Raw genomic sequence first — 21,376 nt, 5'->3', positions numbered from 1 at the left:
CTGAGAAAGCTCAGAGGCTAGTGATTGATGGCGGCTCTTCTCGTACTCACCCATTCTTAGACATTCATGTGACAAAGCCAAAGTCCTGGGGTTCAAAGTCTTTTGTTCTTTAGCTGCAACCTCTCTATCTCCTACTTAGAAATGACAATTTCTCATTCCCACTGACCTGGGCTACTCAGTGTCTGCAAACATGTGGAAGGTGAGAATAGTATTAAGCATAAATCTTGTAAATTAACAAGCAACAGAGGAATAGACTAATGAAGGACTTATATAGTTTATCTGTTTTTGACACTAAATTTTTATTGTCGTATACATTTAACTACAAGTCAATGCCCAGACTTCTCTTCTCTCTGCATAGATGGTAAGAGCTCTAAAGCTGGGACCATAACTCACATTTCCAAAACTAGCTAGAGTTTTTCTTGCACAAAAGAGTCACTCAAACATTTAACTAAGTCCAATATTAAGTTGAAATAGTTATTATAAATTCAGGACTGCTGTCTACTATTTCCAACTTTAAATTTCCTCTTGTTTTGTTAATAAAGTGAAAAAATATTAACTGACTTCAATTAGAAGTGTAAATCCACCCATTAGTGTGCTGTAAATAATTTTCCATGATTGCAAATGAGATCAAGAATCAGCAAATCCCAAGAAAACTTTATTTAAAAAATATACACACACTTATAAGCATAAAAGTAGAATCTGAGTGTTGAGCATATAGGTGTTCACTCTAAATTCTCTCAATCTCGTGTGTGTTTGAAAATTTTCATATTGATGCTTTGGGAACAAAAGGTGTACGCCATGGGATCTGCAAGCCACTTAAACTCTCTGAGTTGTCTGTAATATGAGGCCATTAAATTAAGTGCTCTCCAGGGCCCCTTACAAAGCTGACACGCCAGTATCTCACAATGCAGTCATTATTTGGAACTAGGTAACAACAAGGACAGAAACTAATGAAAAATACCAAAGCTGGGCTTGCAAGAAGTATGTCAACCTCTACAAAGAAAGCAGTTCCTCACTATTTGTGATGTCTCTCAGCATGTGCGTTTCATCAAGGCAGTCTGTCTAGCTAATGACCTTTGGTAACCTCAGTTCTTAGGACTGTGTTTGGGACACATTAGGCACTCAAAAATATGTGTTGAATGAATGAATGAATGAATGAATTTCACTTCAAGTCTGGATGACAAGCCAATTTGTGCTTCGTTTTAATATGATTAAAAAAAGAAAAAACTATTTATGACATAGTTGGGCACTGGGCCTCTAGATGATTAGAAAAAGAGCTCATTTTGTTTAAAAAAATACCCAGTTTTCATTAGGAAAACTTTTGGCAAATGATTTTCAAGGCATCCCTCCCTACCCTCCCTCTTTGGAGAACAAATGTATTGGCCGTGTCCTCTTCCCCATTTCCTAGGCGGCACAGGTGGGCGAGTCCCTAAAGATGGAATAACGTCCTCTGCAGGGTCTAACTGGAGGAAAGAGCTACTTACGTTACCACAGAATAAATTTTTTACTAGAACCAGCTTTTTAAGCGTTATATGCAAAATTGAAATGAAAATCAGCAAACACAAATAAGTAAATACTCTATATTTTTAATATATTAAGAAACTGTAAAACTAGTAGTTAATACTTAAGCTGCTTTTACCATATCCCAAGCACTGTTCTTGGTGTGTTAACTTATTTAACCCACATAACAGACCTATAAAATTAGCTCGTTTATCCTTATAAGACTTCTCTAAGACAAACTCATTTATTCTTTTTTAAAATTTATTTTAGTTATTTTTAATTATATTTTATTGATTATAATATTATAGTTGCCCTGATTTTTCACCCTTTGCCCCCTCCAACCAGCACCTCCTACTCCCTCAGGCAATTCCCCCACCATGGTTCATGTCCATGGGTTATGCATATAAGTTCTTTGGCTACTCCATTTTCTACACTGTACTGTACATCCCCATGGCTATTCTGTAACTACCTATTTGTACTTCTTACTCCCCTCACCTCTTCACCCATTCTCCTCCAACCCCCGCCCTTCTGGCAACCATCTGGTAACTAACTTCTTTTCTCTTGCTGCTTTTAAGAGTCTCTCTTTATCTTTAACTTTTGGCCATTTAATAATGATGTGTCTTGGAGTAGGCCTCTTTGCATCCATCGTAATTGGTACTCTCTGTTCTTCCTGGACTTGCATGTCTATTTCCTTCATGAAATTAGAGCAGTTTTCTCTCACTACTTTTTCAGATAGATTTCCAATTTCTTGCTCTTTCTTTTATTCTTCTGGTACCACTATGATGCCAATGTTAGAGCTCTTGAAGTTGTCCCAGAGGCTGCTTATACTATACTCATTTTTTAAATTCTTTTTCCTTGTTGTTCTGCATGGTTGTTTTTTTGCTTCCTTTATATTCCAAATCATTGATTTGATGCTTGGCTTCATCCACTCTACTCTTGTTTCCTTGTAAATTGTTCTTTATTTCAATTAGTGTATCCTTCATTTCTGACTGTATGTTTTTTATGCTGCTGAGGTCCTCATCAAGTTTCTTGAGCATTTTTATAAACAGTGTTTTGAATTCTGCATTTGATAGATTACTTATCTTCATTTCATTTAGCCCTTTTTCTAGAGTTTTGATTTGTTCTTTCATTTAGGCCATGTTTGTTTGTCTCCTCATATTGGCAGCCTCCCTGTGTTTGTTTCTATGTATTAGGTAGAGCTGCTTTGACTCTGTGTCTTGGTAGTGTGGCCTAAAGTAGTAGATGTCCTTTAGGGCACAGCCTCCCCTATCACCCAGGCTGGGTACATGAGGTGTGCCCTTCATGTGGGCTGAGTACACCTTCCTCTTATAGTTTAGCCTTGGTTGCTCTTGGCCAGGTTAATGGGAGGGATTTACCCAAGCTGACTGGGTAAATCAGTCACAGCCAATTGCAAGGATTGGCTGTGACCACTGACCACCAACCTCTACTCTCAGTGGAGGATCAGCTGTGCAAAGTGGTGGTGCTCTTACATGGTCTGTAGCCAACTACGGGGTGAGCTGGCCCTGGAGATTTCTCGGGTGGTGCAGGACAAGGTCAGTCTCCACTTGTGTTTTGCCTGGAGCATCTTGCCTGAGCTGTAAGCAATCTGAGATGGTTGCTACTTGTGCAGGGCTTGAAGATTCCCAGTCAAAGCCAAGCTGTGACTCTAATCTGGCTGTTGTTAGGGTTCACTGAAGCCAGCTCTTGCTTGTCTGATAGGACTTATTAGCCAAGACAAGCCATTTTTATGAAAAAGCAGCTGGGGCAGATCCGTAAGTCGGGTAGGGCAGAGCAGCTTGGAATCTCCAGGGCAGGTCAAGTAGTGCTAGGCAGGTTGATGGAGTCTCAGATATGGCACCAGCTTACCAGCTCTGTCATAGGAGGGTTTAGCAAAGGGACACTGGCATCTGCTTGTCTTGATGCCAGACACTTCAGTTCCTTCCTGTACATCACTGCTACCTTTTAAGAGCTACCCAGGTGCTGGAGCTCAGAGGGAGTGAGTCTGAGTAGGTGGGTCCATGTGTAGGTCCTTTAAGAGGAACTGCTTGGGACTCCAGAATTTTCTTCCATTGACTCAATCCCCACTGGTTTTTGTAGCCAGAAGTTGTGGGGACTTATCTTTCTGGCACTGGAACCCTGGGCTGGGGGCCTGGTATGGGTCTAAGACTCCTTGCTCCTGAGATTACCACTCCCCCCCGCCAAATTTTCATCCATGCAGCTGTGGTGCTAGTCCAGTCTGCATCTGTGTCCCCTCCTACCAGTCTGGATGGATGTACTTTTATTTAACTACATAGCTGTCAGACTTCCATTCCACTCAATTCCATAGCTGTCAGACTTCCATTCAGCTCGATTTCTGACATTCCTGAGTAATGGTTGTTCTATATTTTAGTTGTAATTTTGATGTGGTTATGCGAAGAGGCAAGGCATGTCTGCTTATGCTGCCATCTTGACCAGTAGTCTGCTCATTTATTTTTTATAACAATCCTATGAGATGTTATGGCATTGCACGTATAGGGAAAGGGATATGTTGAGATGTTAAATAACTTGCCCAAGGTCAAACAATATCACAGTGGAAGAGCTGGGACCAGACCTCAGTCAGCTGGGCTCCTAAATCCACCCCCTCCCCAATACATGCCACTACCACCTCCAAAGAGAGCACTCAGCTAACTTGTCAGCCAGTGTCTCCTAGTCCAGTGAAGATCCTATGTCTCCTAATTAAGTAACAATTTTAAAAAATCAACCACACATCCCCCCAACCTAACTCGAGTCATTTAGAACTAGGTTTTAACTTGAGTTATTTTATCTTGAGTATTTTTATTTCTGAATCAATACACTATTTGACCTTTCCATGGCTAGCTATTATTGATTAAATAGGTTTGTTTGAAACTTAGAAACAGAAATTACACTGCAAACCTAAGTGGCAAGATAAATGGGCTGCATCAGCTATTGGCACCTTTGTGTTTAATTAGGCCCGAAATTCCTCAGCCTCAGCCTCATGATGCTAGTTATTAAGTAGCTACAGGACACAACTAAGCAGTCTCAGTAAAAGGCCCATTTAGGGAAATAGCTGTATGACTAGAAGTTAGTTTTATTCCAACTTCTCTGACATCTTTCCTTTGATTTTTGCAAAGTAAAACAAAAACAAAATAAAAATTCCGGTGCAAGTGAAGGTCCATAACTCCTCCAAAGTATGCTTTGAGGGAAAACACATCTTCCCTTGCAGATGTGGGCCAGAAAAAGTGGCACATTTTCCTTTAATTTCAGGAACACTTGAAATGTAAAGAAAAGAAAATACAGTGGCTACATTCATACATTCACAGAATTTTAAGTGCCGAAGGGAAGAGGAATAATTTCATGGTCCAAGTCCCACATATTAAAGATGTCTGTTAACTAAAATCAAAACATCCTAACTCAGGTCTAAAGGTCTGCCGTGGCTTGACCCCCAATCTCTAAGAGTAATTTTCTAAAATGACCTTGAACATCAGCCTAACTGGAGTGCAAACATACTTTCATTTCTTTCTGTTAACAGATACTTATTAAGTACCCTCTGTGATAGTGAGGTGGAGTCTGGCAGTAAAGGCATGAGTATGATAAAAAAAATTCTCCCCTGGGGAACCTGTCATTTTAGTGGGGAGACGACCATCAACAACAAATCTTGGCCTGAGGAGGTGAGGGGGGCCTCACACAGGAAGTGCACAGTGTTACAGAGAGACTAGCCAGGAGCTCACAGGTGGAGAAGAGAGAAGAAAGCAGTCCAGACAAATGGAAGAGCATCCCGAGAAAAAAAAAAAACAACCCTGTGAAACAGTATAGCACGGGTGTGGGGAGCTTTAAATAAAGATGACTCAACCTCAAGCCAAAGGATGATGCGCAACCAAGTTGGAGGGGAAAGGAAGGACCCGTCGTGAAGTGCCACATATACCTGGCTGCATATTTAAGACCCATCCTCTGGGGACGGGGACACAGTGAGGACATTCAAGCAAGGGAATAACATATCAGAGTTGTTCTAGAAAGATCTTCTGGAAGCTGGGAATAGACCAGAGCAGGGCCAGAGCTTCTCACGATAGTCTTGGTGGGAAATAAGGGCTTGAAATAAAATTTGGCAGTGGCAAAGAAGCCAGTGAAAGAGTTCAAAACTTTTGAAACATACAAGGCAGAGGGTGCACTGGGCCCACTTTGTGTTTTAAAGCAATCCCCATACAAATGAGGCAACCCCCTGTCTTTGTGGGTGCAGATCACACCATCCTGCAGACCCCACCGAAGGCCGCCTCCCTCAGGAACTGCTCTCCTCACCCCCACAGCTCAGAGGGGTGCCGCCCTCTGTCTCTCCGCCCCTGTCCATCCCTCTTTCCCCATGGAACTTTCACAGTGTTCCTCTTCCTTATCTTTTCCTTGAGGCATTTCTAACTTCCTGCCTTTTATTATACCTACTTATACAAAAACAAAAACAAAAAAACCCCCATCATTCTCTTTAGATTGTCTGTGAATGTTAGAGAATATCTTGGTTACCTTATGTACCCTTCAGAACCCCTCACCCTCATGCGTCTACACATTGTCACTGCTAAGTAAATATTTTTAAGTGAACACATTAGGAAACCTAGGTCCTGAGAGGCTGGGGACATCACTTAGTGGCTTGCACAGTTAGAGTCAAGTCAGAGCCGCATCTAGAAAGGACCCTGGCTCCTGGTGCAGCATTTTTTAAATGACATGGCACTGGACCTCCTACCTACATTGATTTTAAGTTAAATGCATGGCCCTTGTCACATGTGCTTCATCACAATCTGTTCCTCTGTGGGGAGGCCCTAGCTTTTAGCTCACACTTGAACCTCAGGCAGCAGTTATGACCACAGCAGCGACACACAGCCTGCCCTGGGAAGTCAGCGCTGAAGACAGAGTGCATGCGAGCAAGTGTTCCTGGCACCGACTAGAGGAAATGTGTTGCTATTTTCAGTGGGGCAGTCTGTCTTCCTTGGTCTCTCTCCCTCCTGTTTTCCTAGACAGACATCCATGGGAAAACAACCAAGGCCTTAACACCTTGACACGGAGCCCACTCGACTAGTCACGCCAGTCGGGCAGGCAGCAGGCATCCGGTGGCTCAGAGCCCCAAGCACAGGGCAAAGTCTGGGCTGGACAGTTCGGGTAACAACTGGCTTTTGTTGTTCTACCCAATGCCTACTGTGGCATCCCCACCCAGTGTCTCCGAAACCAGACAGGATGGCTTCTGGCCCTCGTAAAAAACACCACCATCAAGGGCCGTTTTTTGTGCATTTATAACAAATCAAAGATAATATTATTAACAAGTGTCTTATGTTCCGGAAAAGATGCACTGGCATTTCTGTACACTCCATGTTTAGAGTCTGTTCCAGAGGCATAAAAAGGCCAGGCGGAGAAGCAAGGAGGGGTCCTCTTGCCCTGACATAATCCATGTCTCACTCGGTACCTCATGCATCCCACTGTCCTCTTTCAAGGTCCCCAGAAACTTATATTCTTTCACAGCTCATCCCTCCTGACCAAGGAGCATCCCAACGGGGGTTAAGGGAAACCAGCTCTAGGCGATGTCACTAAGACTACAAGACACAGGGCCACCTGGTGCGCAAACACATTTGTTGATTGTCAAACACAGTTAAGCAGGTTTGGAGGTCTTTTTCTGCTTCACTTCAAGATGCCTCAAAAGCTTTGCTGTCCTCGAATCTCTCATGACTTTCTGAGGCGGATTTAGTGTTCACTGTCTCTGTCACTCCTTTAACCAGAAGCCCTGGCTCTCTGAGCCCTGCCGACACGTTCTGGGACTCCTGTCCCCAGGAGCACGTGCTGGGAGCACACTGAGGCCTGGTAGCTGAGGCGACATTTCCATACTCCTTTCCAGTGAGGAATAGCCTAGATACATCTGCAGGGAAAGGCTGGTGGAGACAGGATGGTTTGTGTGTTCTGTGTGTGCATGCTCGCACATGCTCACACTCATCTTTCATGAAGAATTTAGAAAATAAAAATCTATCCCCGTTCTCACTACTCCTTGACTTTCTCAAGCCTTGTACATGCCCCCCAGGAGACAGGTCTAATTAACAAACAGCTATTATATCCAATCCCTGTCAAGATGGCACTGGGTTTACTTAGCCAAATATGAAAGAACGAACATGTAAGTAGCAGCGTGACTGATTACACCCCATTGGGACCCTCTCTCTGTAGCCCTAACACGTGCACAGTTTGATCTTCATCTTTACCCTCGGAGCCTCTTTTCCCTTATGGATTCCCACAGCGTCCAGGACCGGAAAACATTGCTGGCCAGCGGAGATGCTGGTAAGTGTAAACACACAAATTAACCAGAGGGGTGACTAGGCAACCACCCCGACCAGCTCCTGCTGCATACTCACAGGCGGCCCCAGGGCGCCTTGGGGTCCCACGCTTCCAGTGATCCCTGGGACTCCGGGGGCTCCGGGAATGCCCTGAGGGAGAGGCAGGGAAATGAAGCAAAAGTCAGGACCCCCACATTCTCATCTAAGACAGGTACTTCCCAAGAAGCAGTAAGGGACACACACAGCAATAGCTCCCCTCCCCCTCAACACCAACACTTCAGGACTCATTGCTCATTTCTGGTCCCAGCTACCAAAGAAGCAGGGAAGCCATTTTTTAAAGAAGTTACCAAACTACCAGTCAGGTACAGGTCTTTCCACTTCAAGCCTTATCTGAATCTAATCAAAACTAATTCAACGCAAGTGATCTTACGGTAAAGTGGCTCAGAGATGGAATGATCAAGCCATGTGGATGTATTATTTTTAAAGGATACTCTAGGGAAAGATCTGTACCAAAAGCTAAACTGTCACACCAAAGATGGCTGTGGAGGTGACGGGTCTGGCAAAAGAAAATCTCTCAAAAGAAGCAAAATGCTTCAAAGCAGAGGATGTCCCAGTAGTTTCTGGAAATACTTACAATTGGCCCTGGTGGTCCTGGAGGGCCAGAGGCCCCATCCTTTCCAGGAAAGCCCTGGGGAGAAGAAACACAGCATGTCAACTACGCAGTTGCTTTATATGGCTTTCAGAATAGGTGCACCTAATTCCGTTTAATATTCAGAGGCCAAGTCCTGACGCTTGCTCTGAACTTCCAGGGATTTGCTGCTTTTGAACCCTTCCTGGGAATTGTTCTTGGCAAGACTTGTGTATCTATTGGCCCTAGGAAATTGTCCAGGGCAAGAACTTTAGGTGTGAGAAATGCTACTTACAGACTTTAGTGGGAACTTGTTTTCAGAAAATGTTTGTATTCAATGAAGCCTAACAAAGGAGAAGGGAGGTCAAGTCTCAGTCATCAGCAAGCAGACAAAAGGACAAGTTAGTGTCTTCCACGCCCTAGGCCAGTGTGGGGGAGGGGCTCCCTGTCACAAGGCTCTGCATTCCAAATTGGGAGCACTGGACTATGTCAACCTGGATTGACAAAAATTAATACTGATACAGGTTGAAATATGTCCAACTCTGTGCTCTCCAGGAGGATGTGCTGGGACTCCTTGCTGCAGTGATAGTTTTGACTGCTGGGCAGGTTTATAGAATGTGTCATCACAGCCTCTTTGCTTCCCATTCCATGTTGGAAAAACTTAAGGCGGAAAACAAACGCTATTCTTTATTAAAGAAAGTATCTCCCTAAGTTGTTGAATGTGTGTATGTGTATGTTGTTGTTACGTGTGCTAAAAAAATTTAACAGCTGGAATGACTCACTCTTACATGGTTATAGATCTTAGTTGTGGATGCTGGTCTTTCCAATGCAGTTAAAAACATGAGAGGGAATCCTCTATCTGGGAGGATTTTGTCCAAAACACCAGCTGCTACTCCATAGAGAAATGAATTGCTCATCTTGGGATTTGTCTCCTATTGGAATAATCCATTCCCATTTTGAACCAAGGCAAACCAACCTCTCCCAGCTTCCTCACTGGCCTCTGCCAATTTTCTTTCTAAAGCATGCCCCACTTTTGCAGTGAGCTCTTCTTCCTACTTATCTTGCTAATGAAAGTTCACCTTCTTAGGGCTACCCATCCAGGTTCACTTTGTGCCTTCCTACCTCGAGGCATCAGATAGAAGAGAGTAAAGGTGCAGCTGGATGAGAGGAAATGGTATGTGAGTTGGGAGACAGGGTATGAGGGGCGGCATGAAGAGGGGGTACCAATAGAATGTAGGAAAAGCAATGGTCAGCACGACCCTTTCATCACATACTTGACCTTGAGTACCAGCAAGTCCTAAACCCAGAGAAAGCAGAGGATTCATGGTTTTCCTTTTCTTCCTGGGCACATTGCAAGGCTACATTTTCCAGCCTCCTGTTCCAGCAACTGTGTTGGAGCCATCGGGCTGAGTTCTGGCCAATGGAAAGGGGCCAGTTTCAGTTCTGGCTCATAAAATTTTCCCATGGGTAATCCTTCACTTTCATTTCTCCTTCTGTAGAGACTTTAGAGGCCACGTGTCGAAGATGAGAATGTCCCGAGAGGGAAAGACATTGAGTCCCTAAACAATTATATGGAGCAAGAGACCAGACCTCCCTACCCCTTTACCTACCCCACTACCAGCAGTGGACACTGGACAATCAGTGGACTTTGTGTTATTGCACTAAACCACTGTAATTGAGGGTTGAGGTTTTAGGGATGTTTGTGATAGTTGCTATTCTATACTATTACACAAGCTAGTGTTATTGTTGTTGTCGTTTTACTACTGCTTCTTTCACTGTGGTTAGTCAGTCAGAAGAGTAAGTCAGAAAGCTGCAGTAATAAACCCTGATACAGATGAAGTCACACACACACACACACACACACACACCCCTCCTTGGATCTTCTAACTAGACAAAAAAATTAATACTGATACAGGTTGAAATAAACTATCTTACACGGAGTTAAATATACCATGTCCAGAAAGAAAGGCATAAAAAATTAGAACATGTGAGAGACAAACAGGACTTAACCTTACCCAGTCCAACTCCCTCCTAATTGAGAAAATCTGGGACAAAGAGAGGTTAGGAGATCTGATCATTTAAGAAAAAAAAGGAGTTTTAAAAAATGTACTCTAATTTCCTAGGTGAAGTTCACATAAGAAAAAAATAGACTCTGAGCACAAATTCCATAATTTGAAAAGACATTTTTAAAAGGACTGCTTTTGCTTCCTGCCTTAAAACTCATTCAACTCTGGCAGGCGAACACACATGCAGCCATGTGCAAGCCTGCACATGACACATGTGATATGTGATACATGGCCAGCACACTGCCCCAGGTCAAATCTGTGACTGTGGGAGGCCAGCCATGGCCCATTTTCTCAAAACCAGGGAAGACTGGTGGAAAATAACACATCCACCCCCCTCTTCCAATCATGGGGAAGGAGTTTACAAAGCAAGTGCGCTCCCCAACGGTGGGGCCATGGGTACGCTCGTGAGCAGTTTTGAAGTCACGTGGTTCATAGCCCATGCGTGTGTGTCGTTGGGAAGGGAGGCTGCAGAAGAGGTGTCCTGCAAAGGAGCTAACTGGGCAGACGGGCCCGTGCTCCAGTGTGGTGCAGAGAGGGGGCTGGGTGACAGGGTCGTTCGCTCCCTCCTCCTATCTACAGAGCATCCTCCAAAGCTGAGGATCTTAAGCTTAACACCATTTTAGAGGCATAATCAAAGTCATTCCTCTGTCCCCTAAGTTCTTCCTAACCCTAGAAAATTGAAAACATCCACACATTATCATGTAAATAATTTTATTTTTCAACTTTTGAATCACCCTAGTCCATTTACCTTTGAAAGAGGTTCGCTTGTAAGCTTCACATTTGTCACATTATTACAGAATATCTGCAGAGCTACTGGGTGCCAGGTAAACCTTAGGTTTGGTGTAGCATTGGTGAACAAGAGCATCTCTTTCACAGGAGCTTACAATGTTGAGAAGAGGTAATGGTGGGGAAACAAATGGCAATGGGCTATGATGATGGAACTAGAAAGTTCCACGGGAACACAAAGAAAGAGCATCTAATCCAGGCGTGGGATCTGATGATAGGAGAGGTGGCATTTAAGTCGAGGGACCAGGACAGCTGGCCACTGCATTAGCCTCCCTACCCAAGCCCCCAACCCATCCCCGTTACGGCCCATCCCGGAAAGCCAGTCAGTACAAGGCCAGGCTGAGGTTCGTTTTCCACCTCTTCCTCTCAGGGTGAGCAACCACAGCAGCAGTTTTTTATACAAAAGCAATAAACTGGGTGAAAAGTAAAGTGTTGTAAAATGTCTACAACATACAGGGCAAAATAGCAGACACATTCCAGCTTTGTGATTCAGTTTAAGGTAAGGCTCACCACTGAATGGTCTTCAATCCTACAAGCTAAAAATTTGATTGCATTTCCCCAAACATTTCTGTATCTATAAATTGTCCATTTTATATCAGGAAGCCAATCTGAGAAGTCGTGTCTGTGGATTAATCCCTCTCATAAAAAGCAGAAACCCTCAATAAAGCAATGAAGAATGGATATTAGGGAATAGAAGATGAAATGATAAGCATAATGTGGGAGTTTACTTCAGCTGACAAATAGGTTTTTCAAAGCGCATGAGCCACTCACAAACAGGGATGTTTTATAACATGAATAGCTCCAGGCATTTTTCTTTTTGAGGATTCCCATCTCAAAATATTAAGACACCCACAACCCACATAAAAATAATTTTTGCTATAAAAACTTGAAAGGATTTTTATAATTTGTGTTTGAAAAAGTTTGTCTGTGACCAACTCATGAAGTTATGGTTGGCGATAATTCATCAGCAAAAGGAAACCTAACCTAAAATTTGTTTTCAGAATCACTAATTATCAAACGAACACTAAATTTAACTATGGCTGAAATTGGCGAAGCATACTATTTTATAGACATTTAATTAAACATCTACAAATTTCCATTTTTTCAGTTTTCTTTTCCATCCTTTAGAGCAAATATACATACTTCTCCTGGTCATAAACACATTTCTCTAGGTTCTTAGAAGTTTCTAGTTTCTAAGTAGCATGCCTATAGGGTCCGAAGAACACCACCAACGTGTCCACAAATAGTATTGTAACTGAAATGAAAGTCAGAAGGCAGAATATTTATGTGTATGTAGCTACTAGAAAGATCACTCAGCCCTAGGGACTTATCCACCAGCCATCTCTCCTTCAAGACATACGGTGGTGGGCCCCAGAAACTACCTTGAAGATGCTGGAATGCCAATTGTTAAGGTGCTTTGCCTGATGCTACACCCCAGGCGGAGCGGGGTCTGTGGGCGGCTGGCACCGGATGAGTTTGCTGAAACCAAACTCGAGCAGGGAGGGCCAGAGAAATCTGGGTAGAAAGTCCTGATGCACACTTTCCACCTCGTGGCACGGCTCTGGATGGCTGTGAGCGACAGTGGAGAGACAGTGTGNCCTAGGGACTTATTCACCAGCCATCTCTTCTTCAAGACATACGGTGGCGGGCCCCAGAAACTACCTTGAAGATGCTGGAATGCCAATTGTTAAGGTGCTTTGCCTGATGCTACACCCCAGGTGGAGTGGGGTCTGTGAGCAGCCGGCACCGGATGAGTTTGCTGAAACCAAACTCGAGCAGGAAGGGCCAGAGAAATCTGGGTAGAAAGTCCTGATGCACACTTTCCACCTCGTGGCACGGCTCTGGATGGCTGTGAGCGACAGTGGAGAGACAGTGTGGCAGCCAGCCAGAAGAAATAAGGCTGCTACTTGCAGCAAAGGATTAACACCAACCACCAGGTTAAGAGGCCAGGCAGCAAAAAGCCACAGACTCTGTAAACACTGGTCCAGCTAGAGATCCAAGCTCAATCCTTATGTGTGATAGCGTGTTGAGTCTTTGGGTAGCTTTCAGTGATATACACACAAACACACAAATTTACGTATGTGTATGAATATGTGTATATTATATACATATACTTACATATTTTATATGTATTCTATAGATATAATACACTGTCATTAATATCTATATGTTTATATAGTATGTATATTATTTAAATATGTATATGTGCATACAAATGTATATATTTTTAGTAACCTGACAGGATGACTTCAGTGAATTAAAACAAAAAATACCAGCAGTGTTCTACTTAAAAAATCACTTTGACATGTAATAGGCCTAACACAATATAGTATCCAGTGATCCCCACACCTAGCTGATTATCTGAATCATTAAGCTTTTTAAAACTGTACACTCCTAGGGTCATGCCTAAGACCTTTTGTATCTGAATCTCTGAGGTTGAAGCCCAGGAATCGGTATTTAAAAACACAAACAAGCAAAGCAAAACACAAACTAGCAACCTGATCACTTACACTGTGAAACTGCCAGTTTACAAACATAAGAGTATCTGGCCTGACCCTGGAGGACAGTGTTAGAACCAGACCGTACAGCAGATATTATTCATATCCTGTGCCCCAACAGAAGCATCTTTATAGGCTGTAATGACACAAAACTGACTTCATAAGTAATGGTTCTCTCCTCAGATGTGGCCAGATGTGCCAATGCCCAAGCACAGTTTCAAAATAATCGAAGAAATATACTCTTAGGTGTGAAATGTTAACTTCTACATCACCAAGAAAGTAACCCAAACTGGGTTCCCACTGCCCAAAAAGGCTATGTGAGAAATCTTTAGTGATAGAGTGCCATATGAGCTCACCTTTAACAGGAACCTAAACAACAAAACAAACAAGCAAGCAAAATAAAAACAAAGACACTGAAATAGAGAACAGGCAGACAGTGACCAGAGGGGAGAGGGGAGGGAATTTCAGGGGAAAAGGGGAAGGGTTTACAGGAACAAGTATAAAGGACACATGGACAATAACAATGGGAAGTGGAAATGGGAGGGAGGTGGGGTCACTGGGGTTGTGGGCTGGGATGGGAGTAAAAGACAGAAAACTGTACGTGAACAACAATTAAAATAAATAAGTTTAAAAAAGAAATAAATAAAATATTTTATCATTGAAAAATAAATATCTTCATGGAAGACTTTTTGACATTAACAAACTCTCCCGGCGATCTTTGCTAGCATGACTTCGTGGAAAGAAATCATAGCATGTTAGAGCCAAGGAGATGGATTATAATGCTGGCTCTAACACTTATTAGCTGTGTGGCATTGTTCAAATACTTCCACTTCGGCTCTCAACTCCTTGTCTGTAAAATATGGTAACAGTGCCTAGCACTTGAGGTTATTCTGAGGATTAGAGAATACAACATTTGTAAAACACCTGCACTTAGTCAGTGATGAATAATAGTGGCTGCTATTTTTATACAAATAATCTGCCAAATCCAGATTGCATTTATTATCACCACTGTGGCTGACTGTGAGAACATTCTCCTGCGGTTTTGTAAAATCCCATCTAGACCCACAAAATAGAAAATCAAATCGTTTTCTCCACCAGCTTTGCGAGGGTATGTTACACTTCCTCTTCTGAAGGAGGGAGGTACTCCAGGGGGTGATTAGGAAGCTTAGTATTTAACAAAAATATTCTTCAAATGACTCTCTCATCACTGTTTAACATTTATGGTGGGAATTAAATCCAGACAGTTGACTCAAGTTCAATTTCTTGAGTACATTACAAATCCAACTCCCTTTGATGAAATGGAGCATTCATCACAAATACGGCCTTTGTATACATCAAACCCACATAAAAAGGGGGTACGTTCCAAGTGTCTTTTCAATATGGAATCCAAGAAAATTAAACACCAACAATAAACTACTGGCTTTTCCTTTCGACTCTTCGTAGTTCTTTAAAATCTTCTAAAGAGTGATTAAATATGTGAAGCTATAATATCATAAAATATTATCCTGCCCTAACTCATTAGGTTTACATTGAAAAGAGTTAGTAGTAATATCAGCTAAGATTGAAATTTTGTATAAAAATTCTTTATATGAATGAATCCCCACAATGGCTCCATGGAGTCAAATATTATTTTTTCCACTTCACAGATGGGAATAGGAAGTAACTGGCCCAATGTCATATGGTTAGGTTCAAACTCAGGTCTGGCCAACAGTCCAGGTCTACACTGTTCGCCACTGGGCCATCCTGCTTCTCATAACCTCACAAATTTTGCAAAACTCACATGCAGAAGGATTTTTTTTCATTTTTTTTTTAAAGATTTTATTTCTTTATTTATCTTTAGAGGGGAAGGAGAGAGGGAGAGAAACATCAATGTATGGTTGCCTTTTGTGCATCCCCTGCTGGGAGTTGGCCTGCAGGGAACTGGACTACAACCCAGGCATGTGCCCTGACTGGAAATCGAACCACGATCCTCTGGTTCGCAGGCCCGCACTCAATCCACTGAGCTACACCACCCAGGGCTGATTTTTTTTCATCTTGTATAGATTAGAAAGAAAGGCTGTGGCTATGGCAAAGGCGTGAAGATACAGGGAGCAGTAATCTGCAGAAAGGAAGCAATTGAAATGGTTTGCCTCGAATTTAAAAACAAATACACTCTGCACCACGGAGGGACTACCATGCTCTGGGTACCGTAAATGGTACATCTCCTTCTCACTCTTCTTTCTTGTCTCTCTGACTTTTTATGTAACCATGTTAAGAAGTGAAAGTGAAAACAAGTTTTTAAAGTTCCTGTTGGGAGTGCCTGACAGAAAGCTGGTGGTTGTGGGTGTAGTGAGCCTCAGAAGTAAAAAAGAGGTTCTCTTCTGTCTTTTTCAGTGCTTCCTCTCACTCAGGCCCATCACTCCTATTCTTGCCCATCCTTCCGAGTTTCTCTGAGGATCACCAGAATGTCTAGGGGCAAGGCTGAGTAATCCAGCTCAAATTGCAGAGACCCTCCTTTGGAAAAGTCAGAAAGCTAAGAACATTAGAAAACAAGTCTCCTGTTTAAGTAGATGTTTAACATTCTCCTTTTTATTCTTTGTTAAGCTCTCCCTCCTTCCAGGCTAAACTAAGGAACAACACTGGCACCAATTCCAGGAGAAATAGTCAAAGTGACGGTGCTACCTTTGGGCTGTGACTTCTTACATCTCAATATGAGAAGACAAAGACTTAAAAGAAGGAAGAACGTGCAGTAGGAATCGCCCACGACCTCCACAGCATGCACCCCTAGCTCGCCGACCCCCTGAGGCTCGCGAAGTAGCTGGAAGCGCTGACTGGACAGCATCACACACATTTGCTCCAGCTTCCTCCTTCCACACCTACTGCGGGTTTCGCTCATTCAAGACCAGAGGAACGAAGGTGCAGTAACTGCAAGTCCTCCGAGTGCTGAGAGTGATGAGAAAAGTATCTCTGCTTCCTGCGTCCCTGGACACTCAAGCCTAACTGGGCAGCCTCCTGGAAGTGGCTTCTCAGGCTTTTCAGCAGTAAGTTTCTTCGTGCACTGGGTTTGCTCTGTGGGTTCTATGCCATGGTCGTTACTGTTGCTATTATCGCTGTTATTTTCTGACTGCAGGTTTGCCTTTCAGGATGGCCCACGGAAGAGCAGGACTAATCCTGGATATTTGTCTCCTCTCCTCCTGCCTCACCCAGGGAGCTGGACATTCCCACCCTTCAGGGAAGGTGCTCCAAGTCCGAGACCTGTCCCTACAGCATGGCATGTGGTCCTGGGCTCCTACTTCACAGTCCTGCTACGTGACAATCTAATTGTTCTAAACCTTTCACTTTCCCTAAGCCCCGAGATAGCCGACCAAACAGATCAGAGCCACCTAAATAATTCTGTTTTAACCCACCTCTGCTCCCTTTTGACTGTTTCCCTACTTGTTTGCCTGGCCCATGGAAGGGTCACGCCCTTGACACCACCCCATCCTTCCATCTCCTCCAGGTCGACACAGAGTGCCTCCTGGGGATACTGAAAGCGTCTCCTCTTCTGGATCCTTCCCCTCTGAAGGCAGAAAAGGACATGGCTCTGTGGGTTGTGCACCATCTATGGTACATGACACAGTCATATCTGAGTACTCGTTGGCTTCAGAACTTGTCAAACCCTGTACTCATCACATTCTGATGAGAAAAAATGTTTCAGCCCTCAGCGCATGTTCAGGATCATGGCACTTGCTAGAAATCCTATGAGTCATGACACCCCCCACAAGAGAAAACACTTCATCACTCATCACTTGCTCGTGGTATTCATCAGTTTTGGCACTTGTCAAGAATTTCGGAACGAGTACCGAGGTACCACTGCTATGTGCTCAATTAATATTTTATTAAAGAAGATATTAGACATATATATATATATAAACTTAATATATAAAACATATAAACTTAATCCTTAATTTTATATATAAAATATATAAACTTAATCCTTTCCTCAAGCATAGCAGCCACATTGCACAATTCCAGGGAACACCACTGTATTTTGTCCTCTGTGAATGGCACCCCCTAGAGTTGTGCATTGAAAGAGTATCACCCTCACTACAGCCATAACACCCTGAACGCACCCGATCTTGTCTGAAAGAGCATCACCCTCAAATACCTTTTCTAACACAACTGTCACAGGATTCTCACGTTATTTTTTTAAATGGCCATACAAAGAATGAGTATCCTCTGAAAACCAGTTTTAAAAGGCACGTTCATTCCCATCTAAGAATTTGACACCGTGGGAATACTGTGGACACGCTCTGAAAGTTTTCCCTCCAAGTTGAGGGAGAGAGGAAAATAAATTCACATATAGATATCTTATCACTTAATTACAGCTCTAAGACTTTTCATGTTATAAAAGAAAACATGTTGGGAGGAATAGCAAAATATTTACGAAAAGTCTCTGTTGGTATATTGGTTGTTTAAAAAAAAAAGAATTCCAAAACCAAATGATCCTAACACTAATCCAATATGTTTGAGTTAGGAGTTCTTTGCCAACACCGGACCTCAGGCATAGATAAATCACGTCGATTCCCCGAACCAAATCAGTAGAACTGCCATTTTCAGAGCGTCAGGAATCATGAAAGAATCTAGGTGTGTAACCACACAGGATCTTAGCCTAAGCCCTTTGCCAAAATATATAAATACTTCTAAATACTCCTTCCACATGTACAAGCAACCTACATAAATCTGACTTTCAGAGAATGCCTCCTTTAAATACCTCCACCTGGCTGTGCTTTGCAGACCATTTGATAGACAGAGACTAAACCTAAACTGAGTTTTTAAGTAAATGAAAGTTTGGGCAGGGGAAAAGAGGACATGGAAAAGCATTTAAGGTCCCATACTTAGCTTTCTATAGAAAAAAACAATCTCCTTATTCTTGAGCAGTCTAAGTACCCTGAGCTAAAGGCAGGCCTTGTTTGACTAGAGAAGGGAGTCTTCCAGCCAATTGTTTTCTAACCTAATGGCTAAGTTAAACCCAGATACCGATTGAATGCCAAATATGCCGCTCTTTACTGGACTGGATCTCAGTGCCTGTCACTCCATATAATTCAGGCTTGACAGAAACTGGAGCTGCCTATATGTCTAAATCAGTGACAATTTAGAGAAGGCCAGTATCTCTCTCCTTTGCTGAAAATTCAGACTTTTATTGCCTTCCTGCTAAAGTCAAAACCCATAGTCTGAAAACAATGTGATATAAGTAAATATGCATTTGCCTCTCTAGCTTCATTTCTCGACAATCTCCCCGTTCCTGACTGCACACACACACACACTCTGCACTGTAATCTCCAGCCACACTGAACTGTACGCAATATTGGAAATGCCCACCCTTGGTTTATCTCGTGTCCTTTGTATGTGCCCTTTTCTCTGCTCACTCTAGCTTTCTTTCCCCATGTACCTAGCTAGTGTCTATCTCTTAGTTGGTACTCAGTCTCCTCTAGGAAGCTTTTCCTGAGTCTGCATTCCTCCAGGTCTGCACTAGTTAACTATTCTTTGTGTTCCCATGGGGTTCTGTAAGCATTGTTATAGCTCCTTATCTGATTATAGCTCTTCCCATTAAGCTACAGTCTCTTTGAGGATAAGACCCTCAAACCTGGCTCAGTGAAGATGTTGACTAAACAGACTAAATATTATCTCATCCCTCTCCTAACCATCCTTATAATTTCTCTGACTGCCATTTACCTCAACAAGTTACAAAATAATTGACATGCATTAAATAAAAGGAGAGTACTGCAGATTGTCATAATATTTAAATATCGATTTGTGTGATTCATGATTTCCTATAGGTTTGTTTTTGAGAATTAGGAAAAAATGGAAAATCTGCTCAATCAACACCCACAATTCAAACTGTATTCAGGTTATGGGAATGTTCAGAAAGAGGTGTTGTTCATTGGAGAAAGTTTGATGCAAGTTCCCAGGTTTCGATGAAAGTAACAGACATAGAAGATGTCAGTGAAGGGAAATGGGTGCAGCATAGATAGACTGTACACGTGGGGGTCGGCAGGAGGAAGGAAAAACACACCTGTTGGACTGGTTTCTTTGCACAGACACCTGACAGAAGCAAAATGTGACTCAGGGAGGAACCTGCTGTGCTAAGGGCCACCCCTGCGTGAGTCCTTACCCTCTGGCCTGGAGAGCCATCACGTCCTGGTGAACCGACGCCTCCTGGGAAGCCCTGGGTGGAGCGAGGACAAGGTGAGAATCAAGAGTCATGAAAGTGAGTTACCTTCTCCCCCAGGTTCCCCGAGGCCTCTGTGACTGAGAATTCAGAACCCACAAGTCGTCCACAAGAGTGGAATGTCCCCACCAGAGCTCAGTCCCCACCCTGAAAGCATGAGTATGACCCGTCGAAGTGGAATATGATAAGTGATACAAACTAAGCACCTTTATTACAACTACTGTCTTTTCTCTCCCTCTCTTAACAAAGCTCTAGGCTAGAGCTGACAGCAATAAACTAAAAAACAAAACAAAACGAAAAACAGAAATAGTACCTGTGGACCAGGCGAGCCAGTTTCTCCTTTCTCTCCTTTTTCGCCTGGCATTCCCTGAATATACAAACGTACACGGGGTTAGGTTCACACAGCTGAATTCTTAGTCTGAATTATTTTTCTCCATGGACTGTCTTTAAACTAAATTACGTTCATGTGAACATCCAAATACAGCATATTTCACTTCTCACATACGCTATACTACTAGCGTAAACATTCCCAGTAAACTGAACGTTTATATACCATAACAGTTTAAACACAGAACATACAGTCTGATATGGCTAAGCCCATACAGTAAATACATGGAGGGGAGTCTTGAACATTTCAACATTGTTTATAGTTTAGATTTAAAAACCATTTATCCATATAGATTTTTGTTTGGCTTTGGCTAGAAATTAAAATAATGGAAAAGCAAACGCAGAAGCTGGCAGGTAGTGAGACCTCAACAAACCCTTGTGATCAGTGCTAGTAACTGCACGTGCTGACGCTTTCTAAGGTGTGAAAATAACTCTGCGAAAGAGGAGTCCGAGAGACATCACACGCACAGAATGCCTGCTGAAAATGGCTTCGAAGGATCCATTGGCCTCCAATATTAATGACAAAGATTGGCTTTATTCTATAAATCTAGACCTCCAGGGTAAAGTGAAGAAAATCAGAGAGTGAAATTAAATTTGTTTTCAGGACTTTAAAACAGCTTTTGAAAAGAAATGAGGCTGTAAGAAGTACGGTGTTTATAATCCGAAGCCCGTACTTCGTGGGCTGCACTTTGAGGCTCCTTGAGGTAAAGACGGTGAATAAAAGACTCATTAATCTGTGTCTACTACAAATACATAATGAATAACCTAAATTTGTATAATGTTTGTTAATGGTAAGGACTTAGTCAAACACTATTGCGCAGACCAATTGCTCATGGACAGAATTACTCCTGAGCTTTGTATGCCTTCGTAAAAGATCCGGCCATTGAACAATAAAACTGGCTAATGAACGAACTCTCAATTCTTACTTTTATGTCTCAATTCTTATTTGTAGGAGTTGATAGGGGCTAAGGCTCATTATTAAGGCATAAAAGACAAAAGCTCATTCTTTATAACTCATGGAGAAGTAA

General features: G+C 42.7%; 1 protein-coding gene across 3 annotated transcripts in view; it reads right to left on the bottom strand.

Annotated features, from left to right (window-relative positions):
• The window catches only part of COL14A1 (collagen type XIV alpha 1 chain), a 196,983-nt gene that overhangs the window by 26,920 nt on the left and 148,687 nt on the right, over positions 1–21,376 (bottom strand). For all 3 annotated transcript variants that reach the window (XM_037048457.1, XM_037048454.1, XM_037048455.1), the window contains exons 39-42: positions 20,275–20,328; positions 19,905–19,958; positions 8,428–8,481; positions 7,872–7,943 (exon numbers count right to left, since the gene is read on the bottom strand). In XM_037048457.1, the coding sequence (XP_036904352.1) occupies positions 7,872–7,943; positions 8,428–8,481; positions 19,905–19,958; positions 20,275–20,328 (234 nt within the window). The remainder of the gene's footprint in view (positions 1–7,871; positions 7,944–8,427; positions 8,482–19,904; positions 19,959–20,274; positions 20,329–21,376) is intronic.

Source organism: Sturnira hondurensis, unplaced genomic scaffold, assembly GCF_014824575.4.
Source record: "Sturnira hondurensis isolate 20B ecotype Veracruz unplaced genomic scaffold, ASM1482457v3 Scaffold0006413, whole genome shotgun sequence".
Taxonomy (NCBI): domain Eukaryota; kingdom Metazoa; phylum Chordata; class Mammalia; order Chiroptera; family Phyllostomidae; genus Sturnira; species Sturnira hondurensis.
This window is presented reverse-complemented; position numbering and strand designations above follow the sequence as displayed.